The sequence below is a fragment of the Alosa pseudoharengus genome, unplaced genomic scaffold (genome assembly GCF_046254945.1).
Source record: "Alosa pseudoharengus isolate Yale_2024_CS ecotype anadromous, Long Island Sound unplaced genomic scaffold, YU_APseudo_1.1 YU_APseudo_1.1_scf_24, whole genome shotgun sequence".
Lineage (NCBI taxonomy): Eukaryota > Metazoa > Chordata > Actinopteri > Clupeiformes > Clupeidae > Alosa > Alosa pseudoharengus.
In genome coordinates this window covers 25,643,307-25,664,207 of record NW_027468689.1, presented here as the reverse complement: position 1 = coordinate 25,664,207, position 20,901 = coordinate 25,643,307, and the positions used below count along the sequence as shown (strand labels likewise).

At 43.6% G+C, this 20,901-nt stretch overlaps 1 protein-coding gene across 1 annotated transcript in view; it reads right to left on the bottom strand.

The window, feature by feature from the left end:
- LOC143142025 (glypican-6-like) overlaps positions 1-20,901 on the bottom strand; it is a 120,311-nt gene that overhangs the window by 86,996 nt on the left and 12,414 nt on the right. Inside the window, exon 2 of the mRNA XM_076302715.1 lies at positions 7,622-7,780. Within this exon, the coding sequence (XP_076158830.1) occupies positions 7,622-7,780 (159 nt within the window). The remainder of the gene's footprint in view (positions 1-7,621; positions 7,781-20,901) is intronic.

Below are 20,901 nucleotides of genomic sequence, written 5' to 3'. Positions count from 1 at the left end.
AGCACAGATGAGTTGCTCTTCAAATGGCTGCCGGTAATGTACTTTATACTGCAGTCTGTCTTACTATCATTGAAAATTAGAGGCTACTGAAACTGATGAGAACAGACTAAATGTTGTATGTGTGTGCTTCTTGTTAAAAAGAAGGGAGAGGCTATTAAAAACTACCTGCTTATTGATCTAGTGGACTTGGTAGCCTTGGGGAAATTAAGCTTGTTTTGCTGAGAACCAGTACAGTAGTACCACAAAAGGCAAACCTTTGCTAATTGAGCAGGGGGGAACCATTTATTGTTTTCAATTTGGAGATTCAGATATTTGTATATCTAACAATTAAGAGGTCAATTTTAAAGCCAGTAGCAATGATCAGACATACAATGTGCAAAGTGCTGTGATATAAACCATATGGGTTTAAACCCAGGTCACCATCAGTAAGTATTAGAAGAAAAGAAAAAAGCAAAGCCGAGCTGGTGACCTGGGCGTTCCCAGGTGGACACGGAGGAAATAGGCGGCACGTAGCATTACATCCCATCCCAGCCGCGTGTCACAGGCTAAGCAGCTTTGTCTTAACCTCTCTGTTTGAGAGCCACTCTGGGCTCCACGGGAAGGGCACCACACACAGGTTTGTCAGGCCAATCCATCAAAAACGTTCCTTTTCCCCCTTTTCTTCGTTTTCTTTTTCAGCTGGGCATGGGGTGAAAAGGGGAGGCTGAGTTCTCACCAAGCGGAGCGTGAAAGACTACTCTCTCACATGACCACAAGGTCATGTTTTCGACTCATAGCGCTGACATGTCATGTGTTTTCCATGGCAAAGCTAGCATGCAAGGGCAAGTTTATATTTATTTCTCTGTTTTCTTTTTCCTTTTTTTGTAAAATGTCATCCATGTTTTGTTTTTTTGGTGAAAATGACTTCCCACTGTGGTAACATTACTTCCATTCCCAGTCCCATGGTTTCACCTAAAATATCATCTGTAGAATGAAATGGGCTGGTTTGGCTGCCCTAGATGCAAACTGTGTCAAAAGCCACAGAAAACCTCAGTCAGTCAGCCTCAGTGTTAACATCTCCAACAGCAGTTTCTGAATGATCCTGTTTGCGGACATGGTGATTATGCATGAAGGCAAATTATGATGTGCATGTTTTTACAGTGGACCAGGTGACTATTCTGTGTGTAAACTCAACCCCCTCTACTGTTTCCTCCTCACACACTAATCAGCTCAGGGTTAGTTTCCAGTACACACTGTGCCTCCAGTGAAAATACTAAGCACTAAGACTAAGCATTCCCTTTTAAGTTATTTCTAATTAATACAACTCTAGTGCACAGTATTTTTCTTCCATCAACATGTTTTTATATATAATGAATTTTCATTTAGACAAATAAAATAATAAAATAGCTATGACTATAAACTGCACTGCATTAACTTAATTAGTTTATCCAGCTGGAATACTTAAGGAAATAATGTAATAATGAGTTTAGCCAGACATCCAGTGACCTCTAGTAACAGTAACACACACACACACACACACACACACACACACACACACACACACACACACACACACACACACACACACACACATTCCTTCCATACACACGATACACACACAAACCCACACACCTGTCACAAAGTTGGAGATTTATGTGTGCTATACTTATGAAGATAGATTAATTCAATTACCCGCACAGTGGCCATCACTTTCAGCAATGGCCCTGTGAGATCACGACCCAGCCTGGAGGTCCTCCAGCTATTGCTCTTGTCCCTGTAAGCAATGACTACACCTCCCATTACTGACTCATCCCAAGGGTGTACTGGGGCTGGGGTGGCCCTCTATTACCTGCTGTACCATTGGAATTGCGCCTTTGGTTTACTGTGTGCTACCTGTGTGCTGCTAGGGCAGCCGTGGCCTACTGGTTAGCACTTCGGACCTGTAACCGGAGGGTTGCCTGTTCGAACCCCGACCAGTAGGCACAGCTGAAGTGCCCTTGAGCAAGGCACCTAACCCCTCACTGCTCCCCGAGTGCCGCTGTTGATGCAGGCAGTTCACTGTGCTTAGTGTGTGCTTCACCTCACTGTGTGTACACTGTGTGCTGTGTGTGTTTCACTAATTCACAGATTGGGATAAATGCAGAGACCAAATTTCCCTCACAGGATCAAAAGAGTATACATACATACATACATACATACATACATACATACCTGAATGGGATATCTTTTTTATGCTCTTATGCTCTTGATACTTGATGCTTTTGTAAAGCATATGTCCAATACAGCAGTGGTTCTCAAAGTGTGGGGCAGGCCCCACTAGTGGGGATCTGAGACATGACAGGTAGGGCACAACTAACAGGTGGATATTTGTCTTTTTGATGCCTATCTTTATTAATGCCTCTCATTGTTGACAATAAAGATCATACACTCAAAACCAAATCACAGACACACAAATAAAGTAGTTAAGGCCTACAAATTAAAATATCTAATTTATTAAAATATGTAATGTGGAATCATAGTGCAAACATAATGATTTAGAGTTGCTACCATTTTGTTGGGGCTAGTAGGCTAATTGTTTCCACTTGTTTTAGTAAACACCCCTTCGAAGTGGAGAAGGACAGACAAAGTCTGAGAACCACTGCAATGCAAAATGCAATGGTATTCTGGTAAGCAACATTATGCTTCCCCAGACGGTAGCATTTTAAGGATGGTCTCAAATGAAAATTCCGTTTTGGAAGCCATTCAAGTTGTATGGTGTTTAAATGACTTAGTCAAAATGCAAAGCAAATCATCTCTACTCATTCATATCCTACATATATGTAAAACGTCATTTTTTGCATCATTTTTTTTAACCATAATGATGTTGGTTGTGTGCAATCCCTCTGGAATTCAGTGCTATGACTATTAGCATAATTATATCAAACTAAATCATGTCATTTATCAAATTATATTGTCCTTGTAAAGCTCAGTTAAAGTGGACATGCTGAAATATAGGCCAGCATGCATGAAATTGAGGTATGAAATACAAGTCTCTTTCTGCAAAATGGTCATATTTTATCAAGGGGAAGAACAGGAAGGGGAGAGTGAGACAGATAGAGAGAGAAAGAGAGAGAGAGAGTGAAGATGGAGAGAGAAAGATGGAGAAAGAGAGGGAGAAGAAAATAGAAAGAGAGAAAAATGGACACAGGCAGAGAGAGTGAAAGGATCCCAGCTGCAGGCTGAACAAACTCAATATCCAGGCATGGGGATTGAGAGCAAAGTGAATTACAGCACTGAGGATATTCCAGTGTCCCTAACCAAAAAAAGCAGCAGATGAAATAAATAAATGAAAAGAGATGAAATCAAATTGTTGTGGATCTCATATTCCCTCCTTCCCTCCCACCGTCCTGCAATCAGGTCCAGGGAGACCTTTGCCCAACTCCCAGACTTTCGCTCGCTTGAAATTCCTCCGGTGTGGTATAGAGTATGGTGTGAACATGGAGTCTGGGTCCATATGCAGGCATCCATCTTGATGTGATGGAATTACACAGAGAGGCAGGCTGTCCCCTGGCTGATGGATTCCGCCGCCAGCCATGGAGCGGACGCGCTGGCCGAGCTCCACTCTCGCCGGCCCCGCGGAGAATTCCCTTCCCCTCCTGACAGTCACTTTAGCTGACACAAGCCCATCACAACAGCGCTTATTTATTCATGTCGGCTTCCAGGAACCATGCGTACGTGGACACAGTTCTGGTTTCTTTCTCTTTTTTCAGTTAATTTAGTTTTTTTTTCCCTCAAAAAGAAAAACATCTGGCTTTTTTTCACAGACATACTCAATGCTATGCTTGTGTACTGTAAAATTCTAATTCAATTAAACAGGAAAAAACATGAGATTATATATGGTGCATTCTGGTACATCTGTGGTTGATTTTTTGAGGGATTAATAAATTACAACCAGTGAGCATGTCTCATTTAAAATTCATCACCATAGCCACCTTCATGTTGCAGGCTACCTAAGAGCATGTGAATTAATGCATATCTCCAAAATTGGAATAATGAACATAGTTTTACTTTATTTTTTCCATGTTTGTGTTATATTTCATTAACTAAAATCCTTTGGTTTCTCCAATCAGGTCAAATCCTGTCCCGACAAATTGGAGGAATATTCTCTACAAGCTCAAAAACAGTGTGTAAGTGGGACACATTTAATGAGGGCCTTGGAGATCATTTTTGATCTTATCATCTGCGAAGCACAGAATTGTGGGAAACTTTCCTTACTGTAACTTGTTGAAGCCATCCTGTGTGTAAGTAGAAATTCAATCTAGAGCCATCCTCAGAATATTTTTCGTTTGGGTGAAAAAGCAGCGTGCTATAGTATTCCCTGGGGTTAACAAGACTGGCATGGCGCACTGACCAGTTCCCCAGCTCTGCTGAGCCACAGCCTCCTACTCTGTGCTTCACAGATGCACAAAATCTATCTCTCATGCTTTCACTTACTCACTTGTTTTCTCAGTCTCTTTCCTCTTCTAGCTCCCCCTCTCATTCTCTCTCTCTCTCACTCCCATCTCTCTCTCTCTCTCTCTCTCTCTCTCTCTCTCATCTCTTCTTGTTAGTATGTGCATTTTCCTGGATGTGCATGTAGGAGGAACTATGTGGAGCCTCACACCGAACTTCCATAAAACAATCATCTCCTTTGGAGCCTTCAATTCCTGAACTTTCAAAGTGACTGCAGTTTCTCAGGCAACAGAGTTTTGGGTGGGAGCATGTGCATTTTTTAATGTTAAAACACCCACTCGAATTTCTTTGATCATGTGCCATCACTCAACCTCATCGCTGCATGTCACCCAGCAGTGAAACTCCCGGTGCAGGGAATCTTTGATGGAGCTGCGGGTTGGTTGTGACAGCAGGCAGGGGTTCATGCCCCAGTTATAAAACCTTCCCCTGAGGAAAATGAGAGGGAAAAAAAACATCTTCCTTTAAAACATGAACATGGTGTGGATGGGCGAGGAGCAGGCCGAGTGTGAGGAAACTGAGGTGTGTTGAAATTAGCAAACGCGTTCGCAACGAATGTTCACCACTGTCTGCAGAACCTCTCAACAGTGCACGGCCAACGACACATTTCCTTGACTGAAACCAACGATGTCCAACTTTAATCCTTTAGATTACAAATATGTCAGTTAAATGTTTATGATGAGGATTTGAGCACTTGTCAACTGACGCTGTACAGCTGATACTAAGTAAGCTTCAGCATCAGTTGCACTATGACCAGGAAAGAATGCCGGTTGCTGACTCCAGAAATACATAAAACCATGAAATGTAATAAAAATCACTTCACTGTAAGTACAGTAATGCACTTGGCTTCCATAATCTACCAGGGCAGGGCAAGGATAAAACTCTCTCATCTCCGCTGGTAAGTTTGAAACATAAAGTATCAAGCTGCTTTCGGCTTACACTATTTTCCATTTTCTGTGACCCCGCAGGGCAGTGTGCTCCAAGGAAAGTGCCCATATTTGTCTAATCCCGCAGATGTAAATGACGTATCGGCATTGCTCAAAACAGGTCAGCACCGGCTACCGTATGGACTCTGGTTGAGAGAGCACGACTAAATGTTCAGACTACTCAGCAATCCAGAGGGAAATGGGTTTTTTTTTTCCCTTTCCTTTTTTGCAATAGCTGGCAATAGCTTATGCAGCGCTGGGTCAACCCGCACGTCCATTACATTAGACTTTGCACAAGTGCATCACCACACAAACATGACACATGATGAGAAAAAAAAAAAGTTCCCTTTGGTACACTGAGGGGGCTTGGATTAAACTTAAAGATCCCCTGAACTGCAATAGGGATTACTCAATAAAACATCACAAAATAAAGTTTGCCCCCAGCATCAAAGCAGTAATCAAGAAGTAGGAGTTAAAGACCTCTAAATAGGTCCCCACAAACATCAGGTCCCTATAAATAGGTAAAGGACAAAAAGGAGGGCAAGTAAAATGGATGTGGGATGGAGGGACGGATTCAAAGCCCCATGGGGTGGAGTGGGGGGGGGGGGTGGTTGGGGAGCGAGAGAGATGGAGAAGAGAGCGAGCGAGGGAGAGCACCATGCCAACAGAGACGAGATGTGATGCTCAACGGCCTGGCAAAGTGGGCGGCCATGGAAGATTGAACAAAGCTGAGGAGTGAGAACAGCCTACCCACGCTTGGGCGCTACGGCGAGAGAGAGAGAGAGAGAGAGAGAGAGAGAGCAAGCAATGGGGAAGATGCATTCATCTGCTCAAAAGCAGGCTACTTAGCGTGGCTCTTTAGCTGTGAGTGAGTCTAATTGCTAGCATGATGCAAGGGGCAGAAGCCCTGCACTGCTAGCATCTCTATCACTGCTGTTTGAGAGAGTGGGACTGGATGGTGGACAGCTGAGGATTGGCTGAAATCAATATGCTAAGCCAGAGGCACATTGAGGAGCTGCTAGGTGTGCACACACACACTGTAGCGTTTAGATAATAGTGATAAATAAAGATAGACGGACAAAGTTGCCCCAAAGTCAGATACAGGAAGTAGATTTGAAAGTAGAAAGTTGATAAGTTGACTGGCAATTTCTGCTCAAGCAGAATGGGTGGACGAGCTTCTTACTGAGTCTTGCTGACATACAAGGCTATTTGATTTAATGTGACACAGTGACTTTAATAGAAAAAGTCAGAGCGGTCTAAATATTTGATTTGCTTGATTAATAAGGAATAGCTTTTGAGGTCAACTTGAATGATAACTAATGTTTGTGTAGTTTTGGTAGAAAATACCCCCTTTATAAAAGCTGATACCTACGAAGGGTCATAATAGAAGGCAGCTGAAGGCTAACAAACCATACATTTTCTAGCTCGGGATAATTACGGATGGAGTCTGTTATTGATTTTTTATTGCAGCCCAAAAACGGAGCTCCCCACAGCCGACTCCGGAGGAGAGAGCCCGAGATCCCCACATCATATCCATAATCAAAAAGCCGTAATTATATATCCCAGAGTTCTGATTTATTAATGTCTCTCATCTGGCATTAGTGGCACATCCTCCCCATTAGCAGGGGCCCCTTTCTCGCTGTTCCCCGCAGTGGACTGAAACAGCCACTTACATCACTGCCATTCTCGGCGGCTGCCTGTTGGACATGCTAATAAGGCGAGAGCGTCGAACACCAGCCGAGCATTTTAATAACTTTTCTGCTTTATTACGCCACACAAGGAAAATATACTCTTCAGACAAAGACGCAATAAAGTGCTGGGCTAACAGAAGCAGTATTAAGCAGTATCATGCCAAAACTAACAAAAATAATGATGAAATCTTGTCACTTTTCTAAAGCACTTTGCTGTTTTGGCTGTGCTCGTGTACAGGTCCTGAATGTATGCAAGTTCAGGGAAACATTGCTAAACTGAAAGTGGGCAGTTTTTGTACTGCAGAGAATGAAGCCAGCTTGGTGTAACAGATCCAGAGACCATGTTTGGAATTGTTTGAGAACAAAATGTACAGGCTTTTTCGTTCTATTATTTCCTGGTTGACATAAACCTGAACGTAGGCTAATACAGCAACAAGCTTTAAACAAGACAGGAATATATCCAAAATCTTCAGCGTAAGCCTGGCCTTAAAGCACTGTTCAGAGCAAAAACTCAAAAAACACCCCAGTCAGACCTACCGTCAAACTTTTTATGCCGACTGGTGAATGTGGTTCGCAAGTTCTGGCTCATCTCCTCCACTAGGTTCTCAAACTCCAGCTTGCTCTGCTGGCCAAGTGAGTCCTCCATTTCTGACGTACAGCAGGTGTAACCTTGGGAACACACGCGCAGATGTTCACCTGTGAAACAAAGGAAAGGCAGGCAGACAAGACCGTGAAAGAAGGAGAGAGAGAGAGAGAGAGAGAGAGAGAGAGAGAGAGAGAGAGGGATAAACAAAAAAAGTAAGTTTGGTTGAAACCACGGGGTCTGGGGGTGGGTTCTGGGGGTGCTCCCCCACGAAGAAGTGAAGCCATCAAACAGAAAGAGTCGCTGTTTGATCAGGCAGCTTCTGTGGTTTTGGATTCCCACACCAGACTGCCTAATGCAGGATCACACACCAGATCAAATGGTAAAGTTACTTGCACTGAGAGAGCACCAGTGAACTTAATCGGCCTCACTACCGCACAGCACCCACACTAACTAGTGTGAGACTTTACATTTGGCTTACACACTAAATTGAATTGAATTCAATTCTGACTTTTTTAAAAGCACAAAGCAAAAACACATTTACGGCAACTGAAAAGTTATGATACACACCTTCATGTCAGATTATGAAAAGGACATTCTGACATTCCCACTTTATCTAATTGGGCAAATATGAGGAATAATGGGCAAAAAAAGGTAATAAAGAAAAAGAAAAAAAAAATAATTGAAAATCCATCTTCAGATACTCTCTCTCTCCCCCCATCTATCTCTATCTCTCTCTCTCTTTCTCTCCCCTGCTCTTCCAAAGCAAAGCAGCCAAAGTCTGGCTTTGCAATGCACTGTTCATTGCATTTCCTCTCCCAGCTTGTGGTGATTAAGTGCCCTGTCACACTGAATACTGCAGTGGCACCTTCCTGGGCGCCGCGTTGGCAGTGCTGGCACATCTGGAGCCGTGGATGCCTTAATGTATGGCAGACAGGTCTCCTGGCTAATGATGGGGAGAGTTTAAATTACCTTCAGCTTGGCCATGAAATACTTAACTGACAGAGAGCGCCCTGGGGGGGGTGGTGTGTGTGTGTGCATGTGTGTGTGTGTGTGTGCGTGTGAATGTGTGTGTGTGTGTGTGTGTGTGTGCGTGTGAATGTGTGTGTGTGTGTGTGTGTGCGTGTGAATGTGTGTGTGTGTGTGTGTGTGTGTGTGTGTGTGTGTGTGTGTGTGTGTGTGTGTGTGTGTGTGTGTGTGCGTGTGTGTGTGTGAAGGGGAGGGGGGGGTTGTTGGTCGTAGAGGGAAAAGGAGCAAAAACGAGCCTAACTTTTGACGATGTCATCTACTCCTGGACTCAGGCCGGGAGAGGCGTGAGAAATTCTCAAATTTCTCTGATGCGGCAAAGGGTAATGTGTATTGGATTCGGCTTGAGACATAAAGTGAGTCTGGACGTGCATGTGTGTGTGTGGTGTGTGTTTATGTGTCTGTAGGGAGATGGGGAGAGAGAGAGAGAGACGTAGGACCTATTTTTGCACATACAGCTAATAACACCCATCAACAGCTCCTAAGTGCAAACACGGCTCCCCGGGTGCGTGGGCCCTGGATGCTGCTGTGTCTGTGGCAACCGAAGCCCCCTCGGACTGCAAATGGACTACTGGGTATTGCATAAGGCGCGCCAGGCGCACTGGGATCAACTGCTGAAGAACAACCCTCAGGTTTTGCAAGTAGGCTTCTACCTGCATTACATTTTTTGACTGACTAGTGTGATTGCATGATTTAAAAACGCACATGCCACTGCATTTTTAACCACTACTGTTCCCCCTGAGAGAAAGTTATGACTTTCTTGCAAACATGAAATATATGCCCAGTATGGTAAAAAAAAATCTCACACCTGAATGAGAAAGAGAGAATTTAATTTCACTTGTCAGAAATTCTGAGCACTCATGACTATCACAGGTAAGGTAAGTACGATCTAAAAGCAGCAAATGTAACAAGATACATTTGGAACAAAACAGTGAAACTTAGATACGATAAAGAGTGAAACAATTTTTCAGCCTCTTTTAGAAAATATCATGGCCAACCTGAAGGGTGAAGCACTTAGATCTGTGGCATAACCACATTAAAGTAGTCTAACCATCCATAAACATGAAAGAGATTCATACTAAAGTTATCTGAAAGACCTTGTTGAATGATAAGTGAGCTGTGTAAAGTTCACTCACTATGGAGGATGAGCATATTCACAGCTGGCCTAAATGTGGTTCCATCCTTTTTGTCACACATATGTAGCAAATTTGAGCATGCAAGTGTTCAATCTATATCTGTTTAAATGGCGGGGGGGGGGGGGGGGGGGTATTATATGCCATCTTGTTTGGGCAGCTGCTTCATATTTTGATCTGTTCCACCACAGATGTTGCAAGACACTGCTCTATAAATTCCTTATTACCGAATGCCTGATCATACACCGTAAATGTACATAATTATAGAGGGTGCGATAATTGAAGACAAATTGTAATCGGTGAATTTTCACAGTGATGCGTGCTGGCATCTGTTCACATGCATTTTAATCAAAGAGGACGTCAGCACCAGAAAAAAAAAACGAACAAAAAAATCCAAAACAAGATCGCAACAAATAAATAAAACAACAAAACAAAAGCTTTTGTGGCACTTCCGAGGAAAGAGATGACCGCACGTCAACATTTCTATCTCGTACGTTTCTTTCCTCTCTGCTCTAAACAGATGTGCTGAATCGTTACGGGTCATTATCTTGCTGATCCTGAACACGGCGGAGAGGCGCGGAGTGCATCGTAATTAGGTGGGATCTGCTGACTGCGAAGCATCGCTCCCGCTCGCTGCACACCCAAATCCCGATGAAAGATGGCAAGACAAAGCCCATTTAACTCAGCCTGACATCAGGCAGAGAGAGGGCAGCTCCTTTGTGGAAGTTCACAAAGTTCCCCGGATTGTTGATATCATCATTTTTCTTTTTCCTTTTTTGTTTTTATAGGCTCTGGGTGGAGTTGAAACTTCCACACAGGACTAATCAAGTTGGTTCTTTTTTTGGCATCGCAAATAGTGCTGGAGAAACTATACTGTTTAGTCTCCTGACAAGTTATCTGAAGAAAGTCAAAAATCCAAAAAGAGAAAAGCTTAATGTGACGCAAGTCTGAAAAAATAGGCAACCAACACTCTGGTGCATCAGAGCACCCCAGCGTACAAATCTCTAACAATACCAGCAAAGGCAGTACTGCAGTTGCTATTAGTGTCATCTCTCAATAAATCATCACACACTCAAATTTATGTTTATTTAGAGAAGGCTCTGCTGTGCTTACAAATGATTGCATCATTGGATTAGAAAATGTATGCCTGTATTGATATTTAACAAGTGTGAAAAAATCTCCATTTGATTCTATTGATCTTCTTCCATGGGACATCCACCCACATTTCCAAACCCAACAAAATCCTCTTAATTATTGTAAATCTGGGAAGAGACTCATTTCAAATCTGTTTTAGCTTAACTAAAAAACTTCCAAGCTGAACCAGTAGGCCTACTTTGTATTTGTATTTTAAACATATGTGTCTGAATGCATTTGATCAAAAAACACATATAGATTCTAAAACCCATTGCAAAAAAACATGATGCACTGTGGGTATGTGCCTCATCCGCCAGACATGCATCACTGTGGCACAGTCAGAATGATTGAAACTATCTTAAGCATCCTGGCCCCTGATGGCTGCCTGCTGCTAGCCTGTCACTTGAGGACAGATAACTGTGGCTCAGAAATGGTGAGCTGTCGACTGACAGATGTTTCTGACAAGGGTCTCAGGGTTGGAGGCTGTCAGTCATGGAAGCGGTGTCAGCTTGACGTCCAGAACAAGCCCTTTTGATTAAGAGTCAACATAACTCAAGTTTAATGCATGCCTTCACTGCACTGCAATACGCCTTTGGTTAGACAAAAAACAATAACCCTTTATGCTTTTTACGTAAATGGAAGTTATTCTTGTCACGTTATGTAGAAATACTGAAATGTGCCATTTGAAGAAAGAAAGAAGGAAAGACAGGCAGAAAGAAATTTATGCTTTTCAGAAAAATGGCAGTGAACAACATAAAATTGCCTTTGAAGAGGATAAACTGTAGTCATACTGTGAGTAATAACCGATTATATCCCACAATGGATCCTTGATTCAACACCTCTTGTCTTGCCAGCAGTTGTGAATCAAAGTTCTGCTATTTTTTCCACTATGGGTTCTAATTCGTAAAATTGTGTGCTTCCCACACAAACTAATGCTTCCCATAAAAACATTTTGCTTATTTAATGCCACACCACACCACGCTAAACATCAGTGGGTCAGTGCGCATAAGAAAGTTTTTAGCAAGTCAATTCCTTTTAAGTCACACCATTTCCTTGAAACTTCTACATATCATAGACAGCAAAGTCCTCCATCTTGTTCTTCTACATGCTACAAATTACTCAATCATTTTTTATTGTTTTTTTGGCTTCATTGCTGTTCTGTGCAATGTATCAATAATTTAGCAAATATTGGTATTACCGCCAATTGTCACTGTGTGGTTCCTGCAACATGGTAAACGTATATAGTGTGCATTGCAAATTCAACTTAGTAGGCCTATCCTATGTGTCTAAATACAGGTCACTCTACAAGGCACCAGAGTTCCACTCATTTCAATCTCCCACAAAATACCAGGGTTTAGTCAATTAAACATGTACCTACAGGGTGAAACTGACTGGTTAACAGGACTCAACATCTGACAATGTCTTCCTTTATCTAATGTCACAAAAAAGTGTGTGGAGGGGGGAACTACACAAGACAGCCATATCTGCAGCCTAACTGGCAACAACATTCATTCATTATTTATTTTTTTCAACTCCACATTCAACAGTAAGGACACTGAGAAACAACGGGCGACTTAAAACTTTCCCTGTCACTAATCAGAGTGTCCTAAGATGCCGGGCAGACAGACTGGGGGCTTTATCGAGCTACTGTTCATCACACCCTGGCCTGGATTACACAGTCTGGCATCATTCAAACCCGGAAAGGCTGAAGACCACATAAGCGCAATAGAGACACAAAATGCCAAACAAAGGTGATTACGAAGACAGAGGAGTCTTTTGTTTTTCTTAGAGCGATATTTCATTGTTTAAATCCGCCTGAGTCTCTATATGAGAGTCTGGTCTTTGGCCAACAATAATTAGCGCGTGGGTAATGAGCTCTTGATTGTGGTGAGAACCAAATTTACTTTCATTAAACGTTGTATAATGAAAAATAATACTGACAGTACTAAGGCCTTGAACAATGAGAAAGTGGTTGCTTTCCGATACTCATAAAACAGGAGAGCCAATGATATGTTGTGGCTTAGCATTACTCTTCAAACTGTCAATCTTCATTTTCATGGACTATAATAAACCATAAACAAACCTACGCTTGAAACTCTATTAGTAATAAGACATTGAAATGGATGTAGAGTTTGGCTCATGTGTAACCTTTTGCTAGTTAAGCTCAAAGTTAATGTGTTAAAAATTACAAATACTGTAGGTACTATAACATTGTTCGACACTTTATTGACTTGATCTGTAATTGGTCAGTAAAGTAAGGTAATACCTCCACTGGTGATGGGAAGAATGAAGTGTAAACCGCAGAGGTCATGGAGAGGTCATAGAGGCTGGGGTGTTCTTGTTAGGGCACTGAACAAAAGGCAGCATGAAAGCAAGCCTGACACATTCCAGCTTTTTTGAATGCCAATCACAAAGAAAGCGCAGGACACCAAACATCATCTTTTTGATCTTGTAGACTAAGGCACGACATGGTGTCTGAATTATGACAGCTATTCTGTGCAAAGAAAACGAAAAAGAAAAAACTTCACAATCAAGACTACGTAATTTGAACTTTTTTTTTTTAATATCTCAAATTGCCCGTTCATGCATTATGTTTTATCATCAAGTCCTTCTTTTGAACCCTTGAAAGGCCGGGAATCCAAGGTATGTGTGAACACAAATCATTAGGCAGATCATTAAGCAGAGGCTTGCAGGAGGAGTCGGAGGCCGCCATGGGAGGCTGGCGTGCCCACTGCACTCATCCATGCCAGCGAAAACTTGAAGCAACTCTCCATGGTATTCATTAGTCTACCTGGCCACAAGGGCTTACCGCATATGGCCACAGACATATGGTGTCCCCAGGACCCTGGTGGCAAAGTTTGAAAAGTGTCTCTGCCAAGCTGTCCGCCCGCGAAAAGGAAGGAAAGCACAAGACAGGAAATGCTCTACTTTTCTGTCACACAGCTTGAGTGAGCGCTTATTTGATTGTCAAATCTGGCTCGGAAAACAGAGCCACAGGGAAAAAAAAAAAAAGTGTGTGTGTGTGCGTGATGTTTTTGTTTTTTTTCCTTCTGACACAAGCTCTCTGATGTGCCTTTGTTTTCTAATAAATTCATTTAGCCCAACTGTTGTTCACTGCCTCGCTGCTGTTTGTGGAGACCTTTTGTCACGAGCCACATAGAAAGTCATTTATCACACAGTGATACTCTGCAGGGAATTAGGGGCAGCATCGTCTGGAGCCCATCATGCAACCGCAGGACGTTTTATTTTTCTGACGTTGGTGGTAGTGGGGGGGATTGGTATCCAGTTGGGGTAACCTCAGTCTTCTTCTAATTCCATGACTAATCAACTGCCAGGCACCCCCCCCACACACACACACCACCTCCTCCACCATCCCCTGCACGACTGGTGTTTTCACACCGCAGAGGAGGCCACGCTCGATATCCTGGCAAGCTCCATGCAGCACGAATAAACCTCGCCCGCATCGATCTGCCATCAGATACGCCTTCATCAAAAACTATTCCCCACCCCCCCACCCCCCCTTGCCCACCTACGGAACATCGCCTCACTGAGCCACTACGCACAGTGGTATAGTGCAAAGGGCTGGAGGGATCAGTGGGTATTGACACACCCCACCCCCCACACCAAACCCCATTCACCTGTGCAGATATTACTGTCAGGTCCTCATAAACCCACACACACACACACACACACACACACACACACACAAACACATACACACACCCTCTTGACATGCCTCGTATATCTGATTAGTATTTAGGAGAGGCACAGAGGGAGAAGTGGTGGGCTGGACCGGGAGCTGGAGGGGGGTCCGCGTGCCGCCTCCGCCTCCACCTCCACACCCGCTCCTGCTCCCTTTGTCTTGGCCCGGTTGATCTGGCTAACTGCGGTGGCCTTAGGAGGATTGCCACTGAGCTCGGCGCCTGACGGAGCTCACGTCTCTCTCTGCCTTTCATTACCGCGCTACAGCACTAACGGCACGAGATCTCCGCTGAGCAGTTTCCACGTTAGACGTGGGCATGAAAAGCGTGTGAGGATGTGTCTGTGAAGGCTGGTCAATAATGGATAATGATATGCTCGACTCAGGTGCGATGCATGATCTGCATCTTACACAGAGAACAAATACAACCCAGGTATCAGTCCTCTGACTCATACAGTGAACACAAAATAGACTATTTCCTCCTTTCCCTTTAGATATTCTGTGGGTGGCATTAGTAGAACCCCACTGACCAAGTCTTTTCCTCCTTTCCCTTTAGATATTCTGTGGGTGGCATTAGTAGAACCCCACTGACCAGTGGCAGGCGGAGCATAGCTGAAGAACAGACACACAAGTGTCAGATGACTAGATTAAAGTTTACAAGGGGGATCGAGGGACTGACTAGAGGCGCCATCTCATCTTCAAAGTTGACGGCACAGTTGTGGCTCCAGTCAACGGACGCGGCTAAATCCCATAAGCCTTCCAGCAGACGCTTCATCCTTGTCAATTAAACTTTAAGCACTTTGTTGTTAGCGGTTCGCACAGTGTTTGCTTTCTTCCAATCTCTGCTCCCATCAACTGTGTAGCGTGTGCCAAGTGCAATAAGAACTTATTGTAATGTGTACAGGGACATGAAGGACAGTCATTGATACTAATGTGTGTGTGTGTGTGTGTGTGTGTGTATTTTTTTTGTTGAATTTCGCATGTATGTGTGAAGGACAAAAAAGATCTTCTAAGAACCTCCTTGCCATATGGCCATTCGCCCCGTTCCCCATAACGCCCTCTTTCAACATTATCCACTGGGACCCAGAGACCCAAATTGAATCTATCCAAACAAGACGTGGCGTGCAATTCCCACACCAAATGCCACCATATGCCACCACAGCCAGGGCCCTGATGAAGCCGTCCCCAACTTTTTTAAAGAACTTTCGGTTTTGACATGTCCACAGATTGGCAGGGGCCGTACTATGGCCAAAGACCTGTTATCTACCACAACCCTAGTGCTGTGGAGACTATGTTGATACTCACTGATACATGTTTATCTTTAATAGGAGATATAAAGTGATGAATATGGTGACACTTTTCTATAAATCTGTCATCCATGCTTTCATATTACAAAGCCTTGTCAAGTAGCATTACCCTTTGAAATCATTCATCATAATAATCATGATTAAAACGTGCACTTTTAAGACAATGGCATATTGTGCATGGTCCACTGATTCGTAAGACCGCTTTTTAACAATGGCTTCAAACACTTCATTGGACATTTACTGCCTACCCACAGTGCATCTGACATGACACATGTTCTATGGAACTCCAGAGCTTGTTTCCCTCTCAGCTCCACCAGTGCTATAAAGTCTATTTAATGTCCATTAACATTCCTGTGAACATTTTAACAGTTCCCTGGTCAAATACCCAGAAACACTAATGAGACGTCACAGTCCACTTGCAGGTTTGAGGCCCTTCTGGTAAATGTCAGTGAGACCCCATTGGTTCAAAACCTCATCAGGCCACACAGGCTACTATTGGCAATGATGCATGCAGGCCATTAATATGCACTCCAGAATCACACGCGTGGAGCTCTGCACTCAAGAGGCTCACTCGCCTGGCCACCAGCTCAGACGGAGAGCTCACACTGGACAGTCATGTAATGCCCACTCAGCCTAACATCCTGTGAGGAGAGGAAGATGTGTCTCATAAGGAAGATGTGTCTCATAAAAGGCACCAGATAGACAAGAAAGAGACTGTGTGTGTGTGTGTGTGTGTGTGTGAGTGAGGGAAAGAGAGAGAGAAAGAGAGAGAGAGAGAACGATGAGAATGAGTTGGTGGAAGAGAGAAAAACAGAGTGAGAGTGTAAGAGAGACAGCAAGCGCCTGAGTACCCCTCATTAAAAGAGAAAAAAAAAAGCAGAGTGCGAGTTGGAAGTGGGAGAAGTGGATGAGCTCCATCCAACTCCACAGATGCTAACTGGAGCATGGCACATCTATACAGGTAGCAGCTGGTGGCTGGGCCTGGCCCAAGAGGAAGGCCCTGAGGGGGCCAGTGATCCTCTCCATTTGAGGCCCACTGTAGTAGCAGCCCTGCCTGCCAAACGGGGCGGATCGCTGGTAGCACTCCACCGCCTGCCACCGTGCAGAGGACATGCTATCGCCTCCCCAGCCCACTGAAGACTCACGCATGTGAGCTGGTTCCAAATGTTTGAAGGGGGGGGGGGGGGGGGTTGATCATTTCTCGAATTCAGTCGATTCCAAATGACAGAGCCGGTTTTGTGTGGCTTATTGCGGAAGGACAGAATATATGAATTTCCTATGATACAAACATGAAATGTGTCTCAGAGACAGAGTAAAATGTTTCTTTGCAAGAAGTAAAAAAAAAATCGTTTTGGCCACAGGGGATGTGTGCACTAGAATTCAGGCAAGCAGTATATTAACATTCCCAAGGCTAACCAAAACGGTCAGGGCCAACTGTAGTTCACATCAGGTCAAAACAAAAAGTCAACAGCAATAAAAAATCCATCTATGACTCACAATCACCCATAATTCTCTCTTCATGAGGGAAGATACCAGAAACTCCCACCCCAAACTATCAGTAAACATTAGACCCCTGTGTCAACTCGTGAGTTATGCAAGGTTTCTTCCCCAACAAATTCACCAAACCTACAGTAGTACCCCTGCTACTCCACCGTGACACCTTCAGTATGGCTGTGTACGCTCCAAAAAGGTGCTGTGAATTAAGTATGCAATGTGTTGAAACATCCACTCCTCTCTGCCGCCATAATAGATAATTTTCTGCTCCACTAGGGCCAGGAAACAATGTCATTGTTTAAATATTAGTGCAATTCCCTGTGCCTTAAACGAGAAAGGGAAGCAACATTATTCAGACCATCCACACTATGGCACATACCTATCTCTCTCTCTTTATCTCTTTCTCTTTCTCTCTTTCTCTCTCTCTCTCTCTCTCTCTCTCTCTCTCTGAGGGCTTCACAGATGTAATGGTGTGTGAATTTGCCATATGAGGTGAGGAGTGGGAAATGTGCTTGGAAGTCATGGACAATGGACTATTTTCAAACACCACCACCACCACCACCCCCCCCACCACCACCACCACCACCACTCTCAACTCTAGTTTGTGTGAATGTGTAAGAAATTGGAATTTATAGATGAATGTATTTATCTCTTGGTTGAGACTTGTCTTTAATATAGATTTACATATTATATATTTAATATGTAGAATGGAACCGCATACTACAGCTAATTTCTGAAGGGAGCAGAGACTGTTGCATTGAGTCTCTTTAATATGGCCTTGTGGAAGGCTTTCTGACTATGCAGCAAAAATAATAGCTATATTAAATTCAGATCTCCCTTCTATATGCCTCATTTGTCTTATACAAAGACATTCACAAAACACATTTATGAGTCAAATCTACATCTCTGTCCTTTGTTTCATTTGCACACCAAAAACCTTTTTAATCTTAATCTCAAGAGGATGTACAAGATAAAACATATGGCAACGCGCAATGCTATTAAGTTCATCCATTTCACTATTATGGGAGAGATATAATGTCGCCTTAGCACTTCCAGCTAAGCCGTTTAAGATTCTAGGGGAGAAAGGCTGCCCTCTTTGTCAGAACTAAATGTGTGAAAATCTTTTCAATCGAAAGCTAAAGATTAATCCACTTCCTCATTTCCCCTGGACATTGTTAAATTATAATAAGACATCTTCTTCATCATTCAAATTAAAACAAACAGAAAGTCCCGAACACGATCATATCCCCCGGTCATCCGTGAAATATGCCGACAATTAAGAGCAGAAAACGTATCAACTTCCCTCCAAACTAACAAATTACCCAAAGAAAATCACATTGTCACTCTCCCTCCCATCACAAGGCCTCATTAGAGGAGGAAGCCATGGAGGAGAAGTGGAAATAACTTCTAGTGTGCATGAACAAGTTCCAATGTTACCATGGCAGCCATGCCATCATTTATTTGTTTTGCTAAGGAAGTATTTACTGATTACCTCCCCCTGGGTGCAGCTTATGCCAGAACCCATCCACCATGTAATGATTTCTGTGCGTAAACAACAATAAAAAGAGTCTCCCGGGTGATTGTTTTTATTTGTGCTCCTGACACCTAAGTGTTGTTTGCGGGTGTCTAGATACTTTCTTTTCTGCTCTTTATGTGCCATGCATGGCAGCCATCACACGCATCATGTGTCTCACGTATGTGTGCTTGCACTTGGGGTGGGGGTGGGGGGGCACTTTGATATGGCTGTCCCCACAGGATGCGATAAAGTACGAAGAAGAAAGGTTGGAGAGACAAAGACAAAGATCCAAAGCTCCATCTGATGTGCCTATACAGCTGCCAGTAAGTCCACTTTGCCTCCCTCAAACAGCACATCGTCTAGTTGAAAGCACTGTTTGAATTTGATCTCTGCCGTTAATGTAATTTAAAGTGTGCTTTTGCATGGGCCACGTTACATCACGCAAGGGGAGCGTTCAAACACGAGATCGGTGTCTCTACGGTGTAATACAGATCAACGGCACTTCCTGTTGTTCTGAGAGATCAGTGGACCTATTTAATACCAAAACATTTTGTTCTTTCGGTCATGTCTAATGACATCACTCAAAGAGCATGACTGCTTTTGGATGTTATTTGTACAATGTTCATGCTCAGTCCATTTAAGCTTTATTTATTTTCACCAGTTTTTTTATTACAGTTCCCCTTCTCTGTTAGATCAGATAAACACTGGCCACAGCATCAACATTCTTACCCATTTCACACACACACACACACACACACACACACACACACACACACACACACACACATACACGCATGCACGCACAGAGCACAGCCTTTCCCAGCCATAATCCCTAACGCAAAAGTTCAGATGGATTATACACTCATCCAGCCGGCTCTCCTATCACACGCGCTTGTCTCTCTCTCTCTCTCTCTCTCTCTCTCTCTCTCTCTCTCTCTCTCTCTCTCTCTCTCTCTCTTCCTTTCTCCCTCTCTCTCTGACCCTTTACTCGTTTCCCCCCCACATCCCTCCTTTCATTCCCGGGGCCCTTGTTATTTTGTGGCGAGGCCACTCTGCGCCCTGGTTCCACTCTTTTTCTTCCCCTCTTCTCCCCACACACTTAATCCCTCGATTTACAATCGCTCGCAGCCTTCATTTAAACTTATTTCTAGTTAGTGTATTTCTGGAGGATGTTGGCGGGATGAGAAAGGGGGGGGTCGGGGGGTGGGGTGGGGAGTCTGTAATCCGCCCCCCATAGCATTACTGATTTGGTCAGGCGACTGATTGAAAATTGAGAGTAAGCTGTGGCAGTCACCTAAGCCAGACTGGAGAGCCGTGGCTTTTTCACAGCTCCGTCTGCATACCTTATATGGTGTTAAGGGAAAGGCGCTGCGCTCGGAGCTCTCTGACTTTATGCATTTCACACATGGATGCTTACAGAGGTTTGACAGATTCTCTATGGCCGAGCACAGGGGTTGCTTTAATCCAGTGCGTTTCAGGCGCAGCTAGCAAAAAGGAAACAGCCCGTCTCTTCTCGAAGGAAAACACAAAGAAAAAACATTCCTAAGGGGGAAAAAACATTCTTGAGGGAAAAACAAAAAAAAAGACAGCTGAGAAAGTTTTACTTTTTTGCCTTTTCAAACTCTCCGCCAAAATGCGGCTAATACAGATTTAATGCAAACAAGCAAACACAGCTTCATCAAAGTGTCGCATCTTGGCTGTAGCTTCATTGAACCCATTGGAAAATACTGACACAATAACCTGCAACATACTTTGCATGTACACAGAATGTGCTAGAACATTATAAAGCCACATGATGAAACATCTCGCCAAGTGCTTGGTGAAACCCACCCACACAAAGACAACAGTGCTATCCGTCATCCCTCATTCAACTAATCCCATTTAAACCTTGACAAATTCAACTCAAACCATTAGTGGCAATTAA